At 56.2% G+C, this 18,301-nt stretch overlaps 1 protein-coding gene across 6 annotated transcripts in view; it reads right to left on the minus strand.

Annotated features, from left to right (window-relative positions):
* Dlgap2 (DLG associated protein 2) overlaps positions 1-18,301 on the minus strand; it is a 545,299-nt gene that overhangs the window by 36,872 nt on the left and 490,126 nt on the right. For all 6 annotated transcript variants that reach the window (XM_069998336.1, XM_069998337.1, XM_069998333.1 and 3 more), the window contains 2 exons: positions 10,926-11,073; positions 2,281-2,500 (listed from right to left, as the gene is read on the minus strand). In XM_069998336.1, coding sequence (XP_069854437.1) covers positions 2,281-2,500; positions 10,926-11,073 — 368 coding nt within the window. The remainder of the gene's footprint in view (positions 1-2,280; positions 2,501-10,925; positions 11,074-18,301) is intronic.

Here is an 18,301-nt window from a genome sequence, read left to right on the forward strand (position 1 = left end):
CTCGTGGTCCCCGCGGTGAGGTCTCGTGGTCCCTGTGGTGGGGTCTCGTGGTCCCCGCGGTGAGGTCTCGTGGTCCCTGTGGTGAGGTCTCGTGGTCCCTGTGGTGAGGTCTCGTGGTGCCTGCGGTGAGGTCTCGTGGTCCCCACGGTGGGGTCTCGTAGTGAATCGGCAGCATGGGTAGCCCCAAGGCTGTGCACCTGGCTTTCCTTCCTGTGCTTGTTGGATGCAGTGTGACGCTCCCCGCGTAGTCCAGAGATCCGACCTGGAAGCTTGGTTGAGACCCAGTGAACACAGAATAGAAACATTTGAGAATGTGTTTGTTGTGTAGATTTTGGAATATGCAGCGCATGGTCAGAAATGATGAATAGCAGACACAAATCAGAATCTCAACCTCTGCTTGGTTTTTGTACTATCTCGATGAAACGTGTGTTATTTCTATTCTCTCCACAATGACAGCTATAAAAACAGAAAAGCCATTTTCTTTGTTTGGGTTTTTTTTTTTTAACTGTATTTTTTTGTCTTTTCTTTTTTGGTACTGGGGATCGAACCCAGGACGTTGCACTTGCTAGGCAAGCGCTTTGCCACTGAGCTATATCCCAGCCCCAGAAAAGCCATTTTCTATTAGGCAATTATTGTCTCAAAGCATTTCTGAAGACCATGAAAGTGCGTAATTGCTCACTTGCTGTGTGTGACATCAGCAAACACTGAACACAGAGCCACGAGCTCTGAAGGGCTACACTTCCTTGCCTTGCTTTGTATTTTGAGTCAGGGCCTGACAAAGAGCCAGGCTGCTCTCGGATGGAAGATGCTCCTGGCTCTGCCTCCGGAGGGCTGGCGTTAGTGTGAGCCACCGTGCCCAGCTTCTCAGCGTTGCTCTTCAGCGTGGCGGTGGTGGGGTAAACGTGTTTCCTCCCTGCTGCCCATTTGTTGTTTTCAGGCGGGGGTGGAGCACGGGAGGGGGGCCGGGGCTCCCCCGAGGGGAAGAATGCCGTGACCAGGACATCTGGCAGGTAGCCAGAGCGGAGGCTGGTGCTATTGGCACTACCCCATGCGTGCCCACGGCTCTCTGTGTGTCCACGGTCCTGCATGCATCCCCGGCCCTGTGTGAGTCCACGGCTCTGTGCGGCAATCTTGGGCTTTCCACACCGCTCTCTGCCGTCTGGACCCCTGCACTGAGGACAGCGCCACACCCATGCACATCTGTCGCACAGTGGCCACAGCCTAGCACAGAACCACGACTCACGGATGTTGCTTGTTTTGAACACCTCAGAAACAACCAGGAGAGCCAACGGGCCTGCGGTCTCACACAGTGTTCGCAAAGCAGGACTGGAGCGAGCTCATTCGGCCACAGCCGCCGCCGGAGGGCCATGGGTGCAGACGGCCCTGCACCCAGTGTCCAGGGCTTGTGATTCGCCGTGTGCAGGTTTGCTAAAGCCCTCCCTCACATCAGGACCGCCGCGGCCGCCCTGGCTGCCTCCTCCCGGTGCCTCTGCCCCCATCCCGACCCCTCCCTGCCTCTGTGCTGTGTGCCAGAAACCAGCCTTGCTCATCCCCCGAGCAGGTGCCTTTCAGTCCCTCTGATGTCGGGCAGCGCCGCGGAGTGCGCGTTCGGGACACCTCACCCCGCCACCGGCTTATGTCATGGCCTCTCGCCTCACGCTTTTCCTGTGCCCGTGTTTTATGGCTTTCTCCAGGCCATGTATATTCATGGTGTTATGTAAATAGTAACTGTGCGGTAAAGTCTTAGGCAGTGGGATTTAGCTTAGGTGGTAAATTTTCTAAGGGGTGCTTGTGGTTTTCTACAAGAACTGAAGGAATCTGACACTGAATCCTGCCAGCCCTGTCAGTGAGGGAATTTGCATTAACGACTGATTTGCTCTAGTGCAGTGAATCACGGCTGTGGCTCCTGAGCTGCAGAGACGGAGGCTGGGACCGGCAGAGCGGGTCACCGCGCGGCCACCGGGACTTGGCTGCCGCCTGCAGAACTGCGACGCTCAGTCACTGCCCAACCCCGGGCCGCGCTTCCTTTCTCCCAGACCCTGGGTTATTTTAGGGAAATCTGATTTGCAGATTTTGTTCTGAGACAAGAGAAAGGTCACCGCTAGAGGAATTCTTCAGAATGCACGCGTGGAACACGCAGCTGCACACGCGACCCCCGTGTCACAAGCGTGTGGGAGAAGTTAGGTGGGGCAGAGTCAGTCCTCCGGACGGGAGGGGCGCCTGCCCGGGGTAAACCTCGCGGGCCGGGGGCCCTGCGGGGCGTGCGCAAGCGTCTCCTACCTGCTGTGGACCTGATGGCTGCAGCCACGCTGGGGGGCGTCATCATGGGAGCGCACTCCTCGTCCTGGGAGTAGCCAGCCTGGATGGCCTGCAGGTAACTGTGGCTCCTCGTGCGGAAGTACCCGGGCAGGTCCAGGGCGTCCATGGCCTGAGCCTCCACCTCGCTGAAGACGGACTCACACACCGACTCAAACTGCCCATTGACCTCGGCCTCGCTCATCTAGGACAGGCAAGAGCACAGCGTCAGGGCGCTGCCTCCCGCCCTGCGCACTCCTCCACCGGCTCACTCTTCAGCACAGCCAGGCGGAAGCTTGAGAAACCACCCAGGGGCTACTCCTTATAAAGCGGCGAGGAGCCAGCCCACTCCGCGAGTTGGCGGGACGCTCGAGGGGGCTGCTGGCCGTCACAAAGGGAGCCGGAGCCTGCGGAGCTGAGAAGCTGGGGGCAGAGCCAGCGCCTGCTTGGCTCCCGCCGTGTCTCCGTCCCGGGCTCCAGCCATCCACACGGCTCTGGGGACCACCGGGGAGGAGAGCACTCAATAAAGAGCACAAGCTACTTTTAGATGATTTTCAGGGTGTGGCTCATCGTCACGGAAACACGGCTCGTGTTTGGTGCACGCTCCCGCCCTTCTCGCCGCCACAGCAGCGAAGCCGAGTTCTGGTGGAGAAGCAGCGCCTGCTTGCCCTTCAGTTTCTGTCTGCATGAATCAAGGCGCTCAGCCTGAAGCCCAGGCCCTGCCACCCGCTGCTCGCGGCGAGGACTTTATTTGCTCACGCAGCAGATAAAGCAACAGACGTGCAGGTCCTGCAGGAGGCCAGGCTGGCTGCCCAGGTGGACAGCCTGAGGACACCCCTCCCGCCCCCCGTGTCCTGACAGCCACACCATCGCTCTGTCCCTCCGCCAAAGGCAGAGATTCCACATGAGATCCAGCAAAGCAAACTGCAGAAATGAAGTGTGGAGGAGGAATGGGAGAGGCACAGACTTGCAGGCACAGCAGCAGCAGAAATGGGGCTGGTGACTCAGGATGACGTCCTGGGTGAGGGGCACAGGGCCGTGCTCAGCCGCAGGTGGAGGGTCGGCTTGGCCTCCCGGCGGTCCTCCCAGTGTGCTCCTCACACTGGGTCCCTCCACAGCGTGTCTTACTGTGCTAGCACACCCAGGTGCAGCAGCATTGAGGGGCAGGGTTGAGGACGCCCAGGAGTACCAAGCATGGAGCAGAGCTCAGGGAATGGAAGTGTCCCCCACACCTGCCACCTGGCCTCTGCTGCCCCTCCCGCTGTGGCCAGGACTCTGGGGCAGTCCTGGGCCCAGCCACACCACCAGCCACCCTGTGCACCTTGTCTTCTCCTCCCTTCTGCTACAGGTGTACAGCTGCCCACAACCAGGTGTCTCTGACCCCATCCAGCCCAAGTGCCATGATTTCCTCCAGCCCCAGCCATCGGGCTCAGAACAGATGCCCAGGATGGCCATCTAGGAGCCACCCACAGCTCCCCATGGACTCCCCTCTCCACCGCTGGACACAACTACATGCTCAGGTCATGTCAATAAAAGCAACTCCCAACCCACCCACTTTCCTCTCTTCCTGCATGGCTTTCCCTCCCCTTACCTCACGCCAACACCTCAAGACATGGTTGGAAGTGCACACAGGGATGACCATGCACACAGGGGTGACTGTGCACACAAGGGTCACCGTGCACACAGGGATGACTGTGCACACAGGGGTAACCGTGCACGCAGGGGTGACCGTGCACGCAGGGGTGACCGTGCACGCAGGGGTGACCGTGCACGCAGGGGTGACCGTGCACGCAGGGGTGACCGTGCACGCAGGGGTGACTGTGCACACAGGGATGACTGTGCACACAGGGGTGACTGTACACACAGGGGTGACTGTGCACACAGGGATGACAGCACACAGGGGTGGCTGTGCACACAGGGGTGGCCGTGCACACAGGGGTGACTGTGCACACAGGGGTGGCCGTGCACACAGGGGTGACTGTGCACACAGGGGTGGCCGTGCACACAGGGGTGACTGTGCACACAGGGGTGGCCGTGCACACAGGGGTGACTGCACACAGGGGTGGCCGTGCACACAGGGGTGACTGTGCACACAGGGGTGACTGCACACAGGGGTGGCTGTGCACACAGGGGTGACTGTGCACACAGGGGTGACTGTGCACACAGGGGTGACTGTGCACACAGGGGTGGCCGTGCACACAGGGGTGACTGTGCACACAGGGGTGACTGTGCACACAGGGATGACTGCACACAGGGGTGACTGTGCACACAGGGGTGACTGTGCACACAGGGATGACTGTGCACACAGGGATGACTGCACACAGGGGTGGCTGTGCACACAGGGATGACTGCACACAGGGATGACCGTGCACACAGGGGTGACCGTGCACACAGGGGTGACTGTGCACACAGGGATGACTGTGCACACAGGGATGACCATGCACACAGGGGTGACCGTGCACACAGGGGTGACTGTGCACACAGGGGTGACTGTGCACACAGGGATGACCATGCACACAGGGGTGGCCGTGCACACAGGGGTGACCGTGCACACAGGGGTGACTGTGCACACAGGGATGACTGCACACAGGGATGACTGTGCACACAGGGGTGACTGTGCACACAGGGATGACTGCACACAGGGGTGGCTGTGCACACAGGGGTGGCCGTGCACACAGGGGTGACTGTGCACACAGGGATGACTGTGCACACAGGGATGACCATGCACACAGGGGTGACCGTGCACACAGGGATGACTGCACACAGGGATGACTGCACACAGGGATGACCATGCACACAGGGGTGGCCGTGCACACAGGGGTGACTGTGCACACAGGGATGACTGTGCACACAGGGGTGACTGTACACACAGGGGTGACTGTGCACACAGGGATGACCATGCACACAGGGGTGGCTGTGCACACAGGGGTGGCCGTGCACATAGGGGTGACTGTGCACACAGGGGTGACTGTGCACACAGGGGTGACTGCATACAGGGGTGGCCGTGCACACAGGGGTGACTGTGCACACAGGGGTGGCCGTGCACACAGGGGTGACTGTGCACACAGGGGTGGCCGTGCACACAGGGGTGACTGTGCACACAGGGATGACTGCACACAGGGGTGGCCGTGCACACAGGGATGACTGCACACAGGGATGACTGCACACAGGGGTGGCCGTGCACACAGGGGTGACTGTGCACACAGGGGTGGCCGTGCACACAGGGGTGACTGCACACAGGGGTGGCTGTGCACACAGGGGTGACTGTGCACACAGGGGTGGCCATGCACACAGGGGTGACTGCACACAGGGGTGACCGTGCACACAGGGGTGGCTGTGCACACAGGGGTGACTGTGCACACAGGGGTGACTGTGCACACAGGGGTGGCCGTGCACACAGGGGTGAACCGTGCACACAGGGGTGGCTGTGCACACAGGGGTGACTGTGCACACAGGGGTGACTGTGCACACAGGGGTGGCCGTGCACACAGGGGTGAACCGTGCACACAGGGGTGGCCGTGCACACAGGGGTGGCTGTGCACACAGGGGTGACTGTGCACACAGGGGTGACTGCACACAGGGGCGACTGTGCACACAGGGGTGACTGCACACAGGGGTGACTGCACACAGGGGTCAGTGACCGTGCACACACGGTGACCCCAGCCCACTAAGTGGTATACTCTCAGGCTCTCCTATACCTGATGGTGCGTCTTTACACTCAGGACCGTGGGGAAGTTGTGGGACCATGCTCGCTGCTCTTATGTAGTGGCTGTCACTTCAGTGTGGGTTCTCCTATCCCCCCCTTGCTCCCCTCCCCCTCTGCTACCTGTCTCTCAGCTTCCCCCACCATGGAGGGGGCTTTCTTGTTTTTTCCTGGGTTGCCTCGGCAGGGATTTTAGGGCTGTGAGAGGTGAGGCCACCCAGAGCTCCTTGCACACCCGGCTTGTCAAGATCGCTTAAAGTACCAGGAAAGTCCCCACTGGTGCCCAGAGGACAACAATGGTTGAGGAATTAATATCTCCCTCAAAGGGAAACAAACGTTCTGATTGTTTGCACACATCCCACTCCCATCTGGAGGTCTCTGGTTTCATCCTGGCATCGCTTACATATTGCTTACGCACTCCTCACTCTAGTGAGGCCAGCCTTGTCTACAGAACACGGAGGAGGAGGACGAGGAGGAGGATGACGAAGAGGAGGAGGATAACGAAGAGGAGGAGGAGGAGGAGGAGAAGGAGGACGAAGAGGAGGAGGAGGAGGACAAGGAGGACGAGGAGGAGGAGGACAAGGAGCACAAGGAGGAGGAGGAGGACGAGGAGGAGGATGACAAAGAGGAGGAGGATAACGAAGAGGAGGAGGAGGAGGAGGAGAAGGAGGACGAAGAGGAGGAGGAGGAGGACAAGGAGGACGAGGAGGAGGAGGACAAGGAGCACAAGGAGGAGGAGGAGGACGAGGAGGAGGATGACAAAGAGGAGGAGGATGACGAAGAGGAGGAGGAGGACGAGGAGGAGGATGACAAAGAGGAGGAGGATGACGAAGAGGAGGAGGAGGAGGAGGAGGAGGAGGAGGAGGAGGAGGAGGAGGAGGAGGAGGACAAGGAGCACAAGGAGGAGGAGGAGGATGACAAAGAGGAGGAGGATGACGAAGAGGAGGAGGAGGAGGAGGAGGAAGAGGAGGAGGAGGAGGAAGAGGAGGAGTAGGAGGACGAGGAGGACGAGGAGGAGGAGGAGGAGGAGGACGAAGAGGAAGAGGAGGATGAGGAAGAAGAGGAGGAGGAGGAGGAGGAGGAGGGGGTGACACTGGGAAGGAGCTCAGCTCTGCGTTGGACAAGGAGAAGAGAGAGTGGGCAGGTAGGGTAGGGCTGGCGACTGAAGTAGATGGAAGAGCACTGATTCCATCCTGGTCTGGCCATACAGGCCACAGCCTTCCAGAACCTCCCGCTGTGGATGGGCAGGGAGCATGGCTTGGAAGAGGCAGACATCTGTGGGTGAGAAGCCTCTGTACCCAGTGATGCCAGCAACACTCATCTGCACATCTTTCCAAACTAAATCCACTTAAGTGGAATATTATGAAAAAAAGTCATGGGCTACTTTGTGGTCTCTGTCAGAGGTCATGGTGGACACTGAAAGGTCGTGATCTGCATTATAGTGTGGCGTGCATGTTTACAGTGTGCTGTGAGCACGCTTACAGGGGGCTTCCTTTTGGTATGGTATATGTACTGACAAGTTGTGTGCATCCTCACAGTGTGGTGTGTGCACATTCACGGTGTGGCGTGTGCACATTCACAGCGTGGCGTGTGCACATTCACAGTGTGGCGTGTGCACATTCACAGTGTGGCGTGTGCACATTCACGGTGTGGCGTGTGCACACTCACAGTGTGGCGTGTGCACATTCACAGTGTGGTGTGTGCACATTCACAGTGTGGCGTGTGCACATTCACAGCATGGGGTGTGCACATTCACAGCGTGGGGTGTGCACACTCACAGTGTGGCGTGTGCACATTCACAGCATGGAGTGTGCACACTCACAGTGTGCGTGTGCACATTCACAGTGTGGCGTGTGCACATTCACAGTGTGGGGTGTGCACATTCACGGTGTGGCGTGTGCACATTCACAGCATGGAGTGTGCACACTCAGTGTGTGTGTGCACATTCACGGTGTGGCGTGTGCACATTCACAGTGTGGGGTGTGCACATTCACGGTGTGGCATGTGCACATTCACGGTGTGGTGTGTGCACATTCACAGTGTGGCGTGTGCACATTCACAGCGTGGGGTGCACACTCACAGTGTGGCGTGTGCACATTCACAGCGTGGAGTGTGCACATTCACGGTGTGGTGTGCAGTTTGCACTGTGGTGTGTGCATTCACACTGTGGTGTGTGCATTCATAGTGTGGTGTGCAGTTCACACTGTGGTGTGCACATTCACAGTGTGGTGTGCAGTTCACACTGTGGTGTGTGCATTCACACTGTGGTGTGCAGTGCACACTGTGGTGTGTGCATTCACACTGTGGTGTGTGCATTCACAGTGTGGTGTGCAGTGCACACTGTGGTGTGTGCATTCACACTGTGGTGTGAGCATTCATAGTGTGGTGTGCATCCTCAGAGCATGGCAGGCCATTGCAGTGTTCTTTATGCTCTGCAGTACATGTGCATTCTAATCACCAGTGGTTATCATAGCCTGGTGTGCGTTCTCACAGTGTGGTTTGGACCCCAAAGGGGATGTGTCCCTGGTGTGGTTTGTGTCCTCCCAGTGTGACATGCACATTCCACGGTGTACCCTGCATGCTCTGCAGTGTGCTGTGCACATTCCACGGTGCGCCCTGCATGCTCTGCAGTGTGGTGTGCACATTCCATGGTGTGCTCTGCATGCTCTGCAGTGTGCTGTGCACATTCCACAGTGCGCCCTGCATGCTCTGCAGTGTGCTGTGTTCTTGCAGTGTGGTGTGGTGCAGTGTGGTGTGCACATTCCACGGTGCGCCCTGCATGCTCTGCAGTGTGCTGTGTTCTTGCGGTGTGGTGTGGTGCAGTGTGCTGTGCATTCTTGCGGTGTGGTGTGGTGCAGTGTGCTGTGCATTCTTGTGGTGTGGTGTGGTGCAGTGTGCTGTGCACATTCCATGGTGTGCCCTGCATGCTCTGCAGTGTGCTGTGTTCTTGCAGTGTGGTGTGGTGCAGTGTGGTGTGCACATTCCACGGTGCGCCCTGCATGCTCTGCAGTGTGCTGTGTTCTTGCGGTGTGGTGTGGTGCAGTGTGCTGTGCATTCTTGCGGTGTGGTGTGGTGCAGTGTGCTGTGCATTCTTGTGGTGTGGTGTGGTGCAGTGTGCTGTGCACATTCCATGGTGTGCCCTGCATGCTCTGCAGTGTGCTGTGTTCTTGCAGTGTGGTGTGGTGCCTTCCAGTGGGTCTCCAGCAGCTTCTCTGGCTTCCGTGGTCCCCTCTTCCTGGTGAGAAGCCGGCAGCTCTAACCTCCTCTGGCCACCTAACAACCTGCCCTGCTGTTCCTGCTTCCAAAGTGATATGAGACCATCCCAATCCCAAAACAAGGACCTGCTAAGGGTGAGCAAATCTCCCAAGACTGCAGGTGTGTGTGTGTGTGTGTGTGCGCGCGCGCGTGCGTAGGTGTGTGTGGATGTGTGCGTGTGTGTGGTACTGGGATTTTAATTCAGGGCCTTGGTGCATGCTAGGCAAGTGCTCTACCACTTGGTCCATATCTACTTCCCCTTTAGCATTGCTATTCTTTCAAGTAGAGTCTCCTGGTTTTGCCCTGGCCTCGTGCTGTGAATCCTCCTGACTCCCACATGTCTGGGATTATAGGTATGTACCACTACACCTGGTCCTCAGATGGAATTTTGATGTAGCTTCACACACAAGAAAATGACAGCTGACGGCGTCCATGACCAGTGCCCAGGACGTAGCACGCTCCCTGCCCTTGCCATCATCGTCCGAGAGCTGGCAGGCCCTCTGCCAGGCCTGTGGCATGGGCAGGTCACAGCCGCCTGCTGGCACCCCAGGACCACATTATGTAGGAATACGGACTTTGTCAGAATTAAAAGTCAAGTCGCGTCTCAGAAGTCAGCAATAGAAACAATCTAGAATCCAACACTACCCCCATACACCCAGATTTTCCACTTCACCATCATTTACATCTCTCCATAGAGACAGGCATGTGAAGATGTTATTTCTACTGACTTATTTTTGGAGATCCCATGCTGACTTCACTAAAGGGGAGGAGAGGGAAAGAGAGAAAGGAGAAGAAGGAAGAGGAAAGTTCCCCATGTATTGGTATCTGTTTATACTCTCTGGGACCATACCTGCTTTTAAAAGCAGTATTTTGGCCAACTAGTTCCCTTGACTAAAAGGGAGGTAACTTAGAAGGAAGTCTTTATCTGTGGGTGGAGAGAAAGCTGTTCAAATGCAGCACTGACTTCCAAGGCCAGTAGCAGGCCTCGGCCCCGGAGCTTTCCTGGTGGTGTAGCTGAGGCCCAGGTGTGCTCGTGCGGGAAGGGCGTCCTGGGCACCTGGTGGCTGCCCTCCCGTGGGTTCAGGACCGAGGTGCTTGGAGTCGACCTTGGGAACTAAGCGCACAGTCCCAGCTGGCAGGGTGCCGTGGAGGCCCTGGGCGGGGCGGGCGGGGCGGGGCGGGCGGGGCGGGCGGGGCGGGCGGGGCGGGGCGGGCGGGCGGGGCGGGCGGGGCGGGGCGGGCGGGGCGGGCGGGGCGGGGCGGGGCGGGCGGGGCGGGCGGGGCGGGGCGGGCGGGCGGGGCGGGCGGGGCGGGCGGGGCGGGGCGGGCGGGCGGGGCGGGCGGGGCGGGCGGGCGGGGCGGGCGGGGCGGGGCGGGCGGGGCGGGGCGGGGCGGGCGGGGCGGGGCGGGGCGGGCGGGGCGGGCGGGGCGGGCGGGGCGGGGCGGGCGGGCGGGGCGGGCGGGGCGGGCGGGGCGGGGCGGGCGGGGCGGGCGGGGCGGGCGGGGCGGGCGGGGCGGGCGGGGCGGGGCGGGCGGGGCGGGCGGGGCGGGCGGGGCGGGGCGGGCGGGGCGGGGCGGGGCGGGCGGGGCGGGGCGGGGCGGGCGAGCGGGCGAGGCGGGGCGGGCGGGGCGGGGCGGGGCGGGGCGGGGCGGGCGAGCGGGCGAGGCGCACCTGGCTCACGCAGCTGGCTTGACTCAGGGTGCTCACGGCCCGCATGTAGCTCTGGTTCCTGGAGCGGAACTTTGGGGAGTTGTAGCCGGCAGAGGGGTCCAGGCTGTGAGGGATGGGCACCTCGCTTGCAGCTTGCAGGTAGCTCTGGCTACAAAGAAGGAGACACAAAGGGAATGTGTGAGTTCTCAGGTGGTCTGCCCCGGAGAACAGCCTTCCCCTTCCCTCTCCCCCTGCCTGAAGCCAGGAATCACCTGACTGAGTCAGCAAAGGACCCAGGCTCTGAGGTCACTTCCTGGACCGCCCGTCACATCTCCCCCGGAGAGTGCGAGGTGCTCGGGCTCTGAGATCACATCCGCATCCACTGTGGTCCTGCCTCCCGCCTCTCCCTGCAAATCTGGCTCAACACAAGTTCCCTCCCTTTTTCCTTTGTCCTTCCCCGTCTCCAGGTGCCTACGTCGTGTGCAGGCCTGCAGTTTGCTCCCCTCTTTTCTGCCTGACCCATAGGACACAACAGTTCAAACCCAGGCTCAGAGGGACACTCGGGAACTTGGGTCTCTGACAGACAACTTTGTCTCGCGCAAACACTGTGAGTGTACATCCACAGATGTGGGTTTTATCAAATGTGACGGGGTGGCTGTCCGCAGAAGCTCTGCGCAGCATGGCTTCAGGCAGGTCACGGGGTCAGGGCAGCTCACAGCTTGGGCCGCACAGCGCAAACGCAGCTCCAGTGGTGAGCTGCCCGGGTCCGAGGGAGCTTTCCCTCCCAATGTCGACATCAACTCCAGTTTAATGTAGTGCCGTGAATTAGGTGTGCAAAGATTTATCACCATTGGGTGTTCTGATGAGCTTGCCGTGTGTCTGTCTGTCCTAACGCCTCCCGGGGCTGGGAGCGAGGCAGTCTGCCAGCATTCTCTTGCTTCAGTGCGTGTGATCGTGAGTTCTTATTTGCAGTAAGTTTCTGTTGGTGATCTAATTCTAGATCGATAGGTGATTTGGGGGATCATTTTGGGGGATCACTGTCTTCTGGGTCTCATTTCTTCTAAGGCCCAGCCGTGTCACGCTCGTCCCTGTATGCGCAGACTGTGTTGGGGCTTCCTCGCTCGCCTTCCTCGCCCGCGTTCTGCAGGTTGGCAGGCAACTCTTCCAACTTATCTGCTTAGCTTTCCTTGAGCATTTTTGGCCTGATTTTTTAAAACTTGTTTAATTGAAAATGTCTCTGCCCTGTTGTTCTGACCCGTGCCTGTCAACTCTTCTCTCCTTCCGGTCTTCGTTACAGGCATTGAACTCAGGACACTGTGCTGGCTTGGCATGTCTTCTTCAATATTTAGCTACAGGGTTTTTTTCAGATTTGATCATGTCTGTTAACTTGTTTTCAAATTACTAGCCTTTTCCTATTATCTCCATCTGCTCTTAAACACATGTACTAAATTTTCAGATACTATATTTTCTGTTCTTGAAATTTCAGTTGGTTTTTCCCTATAGTGATAATTTCTCTGTTGAGTTTCTATGTAGAAGATGGAATCTGGGTACCACTCTCTTACCCTGCAGAAGAATCAACCCAGAATGAGTGAGAGAGTCATACACGAGACCTAGAATGCTGAAACAACCAGAAGGAAAAATGTAGAAAACTCTTCAAGACACTTGTGGCAGGCTATTTTTCTGTGATGACTGTAAATGAGAAGCAAATGAGAGACAAATGAGATTGTATTAAACTAAAATGCCACTCAGCAGGAACTCAGCCTACAGGGGAAGCCCGGGCCTGCAGAATGGAGTGCACATTGTCCAAGCATCCCTCTGATGATGGATTAAAATCTGGACCTGGAGGGAACTCAACACCAGTCCAGTGGAAAGCAGGCGAAGGGTTTGTACAGATGGCCAACAACTACATCTAGCATTCGCCATCTGGACAATGCAACTCCAAATCACACGGGCTGTTGCAGCGAAGAGAACTATCAACAAATGCCATTAGATACAGACAGAAGGTGTTCACACCCTCTGTAGGAATGTGAGCAGGGGGCAGTGTGCTCGGCCTTCTGTGGGCCTGTGGGGGAAGTCAGGTGGTACATACGCTTCTCTCCCCCACCCTCTTCCCCTGCAATCATGCGGCTCTGTGAGGGCTAGGGACATCGGGACCTCTCCCGCCATCTCCCAAGTCTGGTGTAGGTTGGCCAGGGACTCAGGGAACTGTCACCCACTTTCTAGGTGTCTCACAAATAATTTCCCACAGATAACTGCCAGGTTGGCTCTCTGTGGAAGGCAGTCATTTGCTGCTGTGACTCAGAAAGATTCTATGTACAACACTTAATGATAAATGCTGAGTTTAATAAGGAATTTGAGTAGTCTATAATAGAAATGTAAGGATCAATAGAAAGGCAGATCTATCATCTGCTCTTGACTAGCTAATCAAGTATTCGCTAGCCCTGTGTGCATGTGAAGCCAAAATAACAGTGTTTTATACAGAACAAGAAAGATACTCTAGTCAGACAGCGATGTCCACCAAATGTCACAGCACAATGATTACTGTGGTTAATAAGAAGACATGGGTGTAGGCTGTCCTTCCATCTGACCCATCAGGGAGGAAAGAAAGCCACAGGAGATAAAGAGTAAGTACCAGGCCCCATGGTGCTGATTCCCTGCCCAGCACTTGGGAAGCAGAAGGAGAGAGAGATTCAAGGAATGAGGCACGGTCTCAAGGAACGTTACAAGACCCCAAACAAAAAGCAGCTTTGAGTCATAACTCAAAGTTATAACTGCTACACGGAGAAACGGGAGAATGCCAGCGCTGAGAAACGCCTGATAGGGGAATGAAATGGGGAGGGAGGGTTGACGAGCTCCGACTGTTACGCAGAGCTGCTAAGTGTCCCTCGGACTTTCTCACTGGATTCTGAGATAGACGCTGTTGCTTCAGGAGACCATGAATGCAGAGGAGCAGCAGGGAGAATGAGCAGTTTCCCTGGGAGGGACAATGGGGGTGTTGTGAAGGAGGCAGAGAGGAAGGAGCTGCATTTCCAGAGGAAGGAGGTGTGTTTCCAGAGGAAGCAGGTGTGTTTCCAGAGGAAGCAGATGTGTTTCCAGAGGAAGCAGGTGTGTTTCCAGAGGAAGGAGGTGTGTTTCCAGAGGAAGGAGGTGTGTTTGCAGAGGAAGGAGGTGTGTTTGCAGAGGAAGCAGGTGCATTTCCAGAGGAAGGAGGTGTGTTTCCAGAGGAAGCAGGTGTGTTTCCAGAGGAAGCAGGTGTGTTTCCAGAGGAAGCAGGTGTGTTTGCAGAGGAAGCAGGTGTGTTTGCAGAGGAAGCAGGTGTGTTTGCAGAGGAAGCAGGTGTGTTTGCAGAGGAAGGAGGTGCGTTTGCAGAGGAAGGAGGTGTGTTTGCAGAGGAAGGAGGTGTGTTTGCAGAGGAAGGAGGTGCGTTTGCAGAGGAAGGAGGTGTGTTTCCAGAGGAAGGAGGTGCGTTTCCAGAGGAAGGAGGTGCGTTTGCAGAGGAAGGAGGTGTGTTTCCAGAGGAAGGAGGTGTGTTTGCAGAGGAAGGAGGTGTGTTTGCAGAGGAAGGAGGTGTGTTTGCAGAGGAAGGAGGTGTGTTTGCAGAGGAAGCAGGTGTGTTTGCAGAGGAAGCAGGTGCGTTTCCAGAGGAAGCAGGTGCGTTTCCAGAGGAAGGAGGTGTGTTTGCAGAGGAAGGAGGTGTGTTTGCAGAGGAAGGAGGTGTGTTTGCAGAGGAAGGAGGTGTGTTTCCAGAGGAAGCAGGTGCGTTTCCAGAGGAAGCAGGTGCGTTTCCAGAGGAAGGAGGTGTGTTTGCAGAGGAAGCAGGTGTGTTTCCAGAGGAAGCAGGTGTGTTTGCAGAGGAAGCAGGTGCGTTTGCAGAGGAAGCAGGTGTGTTTGCAGAGGAAGCAGGTGCATTTCCAGAGGAAGCAGGTGTGTTTGCAGAGGAAGGAGGTGCGTTTCCAGAGGAAGGAGGTGTGTTTCCAGAGGAAGCAGGTGTGTTTGCAGAGGAAGGAGGTGTGTTTGCAGAGGAAGCAGGTGTGTTTGCAGAGGAAGCAGGTGTGTTTCCAGAGGAAGCATGCGGGGAGCCGGGGTGAACGCCATTACAAGGCGCCGCCCACTCCCTTGCAGCTTTGAGGTAAACAACTCCATATTAGGCAGTGCTTGGCGGGACGGTGGGTCCTGGGCTTTGCACATGCACGAGCCACGTAGAGTCCCCAGCCAATCCCGTGGCACCTGGTGACGGTGAAAGGCAGACGACCAATGATAAGACGACACGTGTTCCTATTCCCTATATAAGCGGCCATGTTTTTTGTGTGCGCTCTCTCGCGCTCAAGCTCTCCTACAAACAAGAAGGCTCTCCAATAAAGCGTGATCTGAGAAGACTCCTGGTGTGGTGGTCGTTCTTCCTCGCTGGCCGAGAAGGCATTCACCGCAAGTGGTGCCGAAACCGGGACCCACGCGAGAGGCCGAACAGGAGCCAGAACTCAACACACGGAGAGGAGACGTCGGTAAGTATCCCCCGGTATGCTGTTTACTGTAGATTACTGGTTGCTTGCATTGCTTCTTCCCTTGTGGTTTGTCTTTCTGGTGGTTCTGCGTTGTGGGGATGACCACAAAGAGGGGGTCTCAAGGAGACCCCTATACCCTTCTTTGAAGGCAAACCGGTTCTTAGCCCTACATGTGGAAGGGCAGGACCAAGAACAGAGTGATCCTGAGTGACTCAGAGGAAGAAATGTTAGAGGAGGAGGGAGAGCAGCTCGATCCAGCTGATAATGAAGACTTAGAAGAGGCTGCGGCTGAGTATGAGGCAGACAGATATGGGGGGTGGCGTCCCCAAACAATAAGAGTACCGCAGCAGCCAGAAAGGAGGAAAGGAGCTGGCCCTCACCCGTCGGCCGCCGGCGGGGCCGAGTCACTTTATAAAAGGAAGCACATGGTCGCGGCTGGCGGCCGCCTTTCCGGTTTTTGAAAATCCAATTACTAATGAGAGGAGTTTTGAGCCAGTTTCTTACTCCCAGCTTAAGGATTTAATTGAGGCAGTCTGGACTTATGGAGTGACGGCTAATTATACCACTGCCCTGCTCCGAAGACTGACCGTCAATGCTATGATGCCCACAGACTGGTTTGAGGTAGCCCGTACCTGTCTTAATCATGGGCAGTTCCTCGATTTCCGGTCTATTGTTCAAGACAAGGCTCAAGCCCAATACAGACAAAATGTCCGTGACGGGCACCCGGACTGGACCGTAGATATGCTTCTTGGGCAGGGACCCTATGCTGTAGATCAAACAGGATATCTCTTTGAGGTGTATTGACAGGTGAATACTCTTTTTTACAAATCCCGGCGGGTCCTCCCAAACAAGGGAGAGACGGCCGGCAATCTAAAAAAATCATTCAGGCCCCTAATGAGCCATTTTCTGATTTTGTTGCCCGTATGCTAGAGACAGCCGAGCGGGTGTTAGGAAATCTGGAAACAGCCATGCCATTTGTACAGCAAATCATTTTTGAACAAAGCACCAAGGAATGTCAGAGGGCAATTACCCCAGTAAGAACTCAAAGCCTAGAAGCTTGGTTAAGAGCCTGCAGAGAAGTGGGTGGCCCCCTGACCAATGCGGGGCTGGCGGCTGCTGTCTTGTCGGCTGCCAGGGCCGCAAAAGATAATAAAGGAAAAGGATGTTTTCGGTGTGGTCAGTTGGGACATTTTAAACGGCAGTGCCCACAAAATGGTGGTCCAGTGCGAAACACGCCCAGGCCGCCAAGGACTCCAGGAGTATGTCCTCGTTGTAAAAAGGGGAAACATTGGGCTAACGAATGCCGGTCAGTTAGAGACATCAATGGACATCTTATCCCCCAAATTATTCCAAACACTGATTCAAAACAAGAGCCAAAAAACGGGGAAAAGGGCCCTCATCCCCAGGGCCCGAAAATTTACGGGGCATTTCAGACTCCGGCTCCCAGACAGCACCCGCAACAACCCCCCAGCCAAAAAGAGCAACCTCAGGCTCCGCAGGGTTGGACCTCTGTGCCACCTCCGGACTGGTATTAACACAGCAGATGGGAGTCCAGATTGTGGAGATGGACATGACAGGACCCCTAGATGAAGGCACTGTAGGAATAGTTTTAGGACGCTCCTCCTCCACAATGAGAGGATTAATAATTTTCCCGGGAGTGATTGACCCTGACTATACGGGGACTATCAAGGTCCTCTGCCATGTCCCCCATGGAGTGGTGTCCATTTCTCCTGGGGATAGAATCGCACAGCTCCTGCTTTTGCCTTCTCTTCATGGCAACTTCCCTGCTAAGGAGATAAAGAGAGGAGATAAAGGGCTAGGCTCCACTGGAGTCGACCTTACATGCCTGTCCATAACTTTAGACCAAAGACCCATGCTAACTCTCCAAGTGGAAGGGAGAAGATTTGAGGGACTGGTGGATACAGGGGCAGATAGAAGCATCATCCAAAGAGGGGAGTGGCCAAAGCAATGGCCAACTCAAAAATCCTCCCAGACCTTGCAAGGGCTGGGCTATGCTGATGCCCCACAGTTAAGTGCAAAAGAATTGACTTGGAGAACAGACGAAGGCCAGGTTGGAAAAATGCAGCCATTTGTGGTAGACGTCCCTGTCAATCTTTGGGGAAGAGATGTGCAGCAACAGCTGAAGTTAACTTTAACTAATGATTACTCTGAGGCCAGTCAGAATATGATGAAACAGCAAGGATTTGTTCCAGCCTTGGGGCTTGGTCGATGTCTCCAAGGACGCAAGGAGCCGATAGAGCCACTTCCTAAGCAGGACAGAAAGGGTTTGGGTTTTTCTTAGGGGCCTCTGAAAACAAGGCTTCCACTAAAGGTGCGGTACCCATACCTTGGTTAACACAAAAGGCGGTATGGGTTCCTCAGTGGCCCCTCTTTCGAGAAAAATTGGAAGCGGCTCAAACTCTTGTCCAGGAACAGCTACAGCTGGGGCATGTTGAACCTTCAGTGTCATCTTGGAATACCCCAATTTTTGTGATTAAAAAGGCCTCTGGGAAATGGAGGTTATTACATGACCTTAGAGCAGTAAATGCCCAGATGCAAATTATGGGGCCCATTCAAAGGGGACTTCCATTACTTTCTGCGTTACCACGAGAGTGGCCCATTTTAGCTTTAGATATTAGGGATTGCTTTTTTCCATACCTCTTTGTGGGAAGGATAGGGAGCGCTTTGCCTTTACTTTGCCCTCTGTTAATCATGAAACCCCGGATGCTCGCTATCAGTGGAAAGTTCTCCCCCAAGGGATGGCTAATAGCCCAACAATTTGTCAATTGTTCGTAGGGGCTGCATTGACCCCTGTTAGGAAAAAATTTCCAAAAGTACGGATTGTCCATTATATGGATGATATCTTGTTGGCTGCGCCCTTGGTAGAGATTCTTC

The sequence above is a fragment of the Dipodomys merriami genome, unplaced genomic scaffold (assembly GCF_024711535.1).
Source record: "Dipodomys merriami isolate MVZ:Mamm:240054 unplaced genomic scaffold, mDipMer1.0.p SCAF_511, whole genome shotgun sequence".
Taxonomy (NCBI): Eukaryota; Metazoa; Chordata; class Mammalia; order Rodentia; family Heteromyidae; genus Dipodomys; species Dipodomys merriami.